The sequence below is a fragment of the Diceros bicornis genome, chromosome 31 (genome assembly GCF_020826845.1).
Source record: "Diceros bicornis minor isolate mBicDic1 chromosome 31, mDicBic1.mat.cur, whole genome shotgun sequence".
Lineage (NCBI taxonomy): Eukaryota > Metazoa > Chordata > Mammalia > Perissodactyla > Rhinocerotidae > Diceros > Diceros bicornis.
In genome coordinates, this window is record NC_080770.1 from 18,155,540 (window position 1) to 18,158,305 (window position 2,766).

General features: G+C 34.9%; 1 protein-coding gene across 1 annotated transcript; it reads right to left on the bottom strand.

Moving 5' to 3' along the window:
• Positions 1-1,297: 1,297 nt before the first annotated feature.
• Positions 1,298-2,254, bottom strand: LOC131395377 (olfactory receptor 5D16). The gene has a single exon (XM_058527279.1). The coding sequence runs from the start codon at positions 2,252-2,254 to the stop codon at positions 1,298-1,300; it is 957 nt and encodes a 318-aa protein (XP_058383262.1).
• Between the last annotated feature and the right edge of the window lie 512 nt (positions 2,255-2,766).

A 2,766-nucleotide genomic window follows, 5' to 3' on the forward strand; every position in this document is an offset into this window, starting at 1 on the left:
ACTGACTAAATTTGGAATTTGTTTCAGACACAAACAGTACAAAAGAGAAAACATGTATAAACAATTCAAGCAAAAATTAATGATGGAAGAGAGAAAAGAAAAGATCCATATGATGTTATAAAATTTCCAAAGTAGATACCTGTGTCTAGGAGGGCATCTTATAATAAATATTACAATTGCTAGAGGAGAAATTAATCCTCCCTCATATACACAATAATCTAGGTTTGATTTTTTCTTTGTTTAGATTATAATTAAATATTAGAATTAATTTAAAGCAGCAATCAAGACAATGGAAAGCAAATAGCTCTCAATACTTACAAACAAATACATTCAATTATTTTATGAAGACTGCCTAGAGACTCCTGATGAAGAAAATTGAGATATACACTAGAACAAGGTGACATATGAATTAATAATATATTTACGCAGATTGGTTGGTAATAGAAAGGAAGCGTAAACCATAGAACATGAATATATATTTTTTTGTTCTCATTGTTTCAAGAAGCATGCTAATATTCCTAAACCTCTTGTAAATCCTTTCATCCTACACACTGGAACTCTTTCCTGAGATAATTTAGAATAATAGCTACAATTTATGCAAATTCTCACTCCCTTGAGCACCTAACAAGATACTTTGCATGCATATAGCATAAAATAGTAGCTCAAAATATTTGTTGAGTCATGGACTTAATTGTGTACTCACGTCTTCAACATTGTTCATGCTCTTTACTCTTGAATAAACTACCATCTTGTTAAAACTTGCCTATTCTTCAAGACCAAGTTAAAGAAGCCTGCAATTATGAAGCACTCCCTCTGATAGCCACAAATGATTTTGCACTCTCTCTCCCAACCAACCTAATTATTATCTTTACCAACAAGCCTGGATTGCGAGGTTTTTGAAAGTGGAACTATATCTTTTCTTGTCATCCATTTCACTAAACTTAAAATATAAAAAAGTTTTTCTAGCACCTACAGTCTATCAGTTATCAGGGAAGAAAGGATAACAGAACTAGCATTTATTGCACATATACACTATACCAGATATATTCTGTACATTTTCTTTTGTTCCACACACCACTTTTTGAACTAAATCATATTATATCATTTTTGTAAATAAAGATGGAGTCAGGATAATTGATCTTTTCTGGTTTATACAATCAGAGCCAGATATAGTCTCTCTAACCTAAATCTCATGTTCTTTCTTTTTGAAAATCTAAAATGACTTTCGAAAACGAACTCTTGATACACAGTTTATTCAAAAATCAGAAAGGTGTTCTGCAAAAACTGAAGTAAATATTTACCAAGGCATGCATTCAATATGAAAATTTGTTTTCATTATTTTCCTGACTGTATCTTTGACATCCTTATTTCTCAGACTGTAGATCAGAGGATTCAACATGGGGATCACTACTGTGTAAAACACAGAGGCTACTTTGACTGTGTGCCTGGAGTTTTTGGAGTTGGGCACACAGTAGAGGAAGAGGATGGTGCCATGAAAGATGGTGATGGCGGTCAGGTGGGAGGCACAGGTGGAGAAGACTTTGTGGTGCCCACCAGCTGAATGCATCTTTAGGGTGGTGACAACGATGAAGACATAAGATGTGAGAATGATGAGCAGTGTGCTCACCTCATTAAAAGTGGCCACAATGAAAAGAAACAACTGACTGAGATAAGAATCACAGGTAGAGAGGGAAATCAGGGAGGACAGCTCACAGAAGAAGTGATGGATTATATTGAAACCCTGAAAAGACAGTTTGATAGCAGAACACGTGAGTAGCAAAGAACATGCTACTCCCCATGCATATGATACAACTACTAGCATGGCACAGAGTTTCTGGGACATGGCAACTGTGTAGAGCAGAGGGTTACAAATGGCCACAAAGCGGTCATAGGCCATCACAGCAAACAGAATTAATTCAGTCACCACAAAGGTGCAAAAGAAAAAGAATTGCACCATACATCCTGAAAATGAAATAGTTCTGTCTTCTGCAAGCAGATTCACCAGCATCTTGGGAGCAATGATGGAAGAATAGCAGAAATCCACAAATGAGAGGTGGCTGAGAAAAAAGTACATGGGGGTGTGTAGTTTGGGGTTAATTTTGATGATCACAATCATTCCAAGATTCCCTACCACACTGAAGCTGTAAATGGCCAGAAACACCAGGAAGAGAGGGATTTGCAGTTCTGGGTAATCTGAGAAGCCCAAGAGAGTGAATGTGGCCCCAGCAGTTATATTTCTCTCTGCCAGAAACATGGTTCCTGATGGTAGGATCTGAAAATCAGTCTTAGAAATAATACATTATGGAGAGTGATTGACACATGCAGCATGCTTAACTATCCCCTGTGTAGAGCATAAGGTGAGACAAAATGGATCTGTATTATAATCCTGGTAGGTGTTAAGTATCCAAGACAAGAATATCTAACATTTCAGAAAATAATTATTAGTTAACTTTACTTTTTCAAATTTATGAAACTTAATTCTGTTCATGTTCTGAAATATAACTTTAAACACAAATGTAATAATTATGAACTCAAGAAATTTAAGTGGTAACGTGTAATCAAATACTCATGTAAGACATTCTAATCTCAGTGATTTCATGCATTCTGCAAAGAAAGGTCTAGCAAAATGAAAAAAGTGTTTTTTCCATCCTATGATTACTAATGAAAAGTGAAGCATCTGAAATAACTTCTATAATTAGACTAAATTTCTATAAAATTATGTGCATATATTTTGAAATAAAGAATGGTCTGTATACTTCATTATAT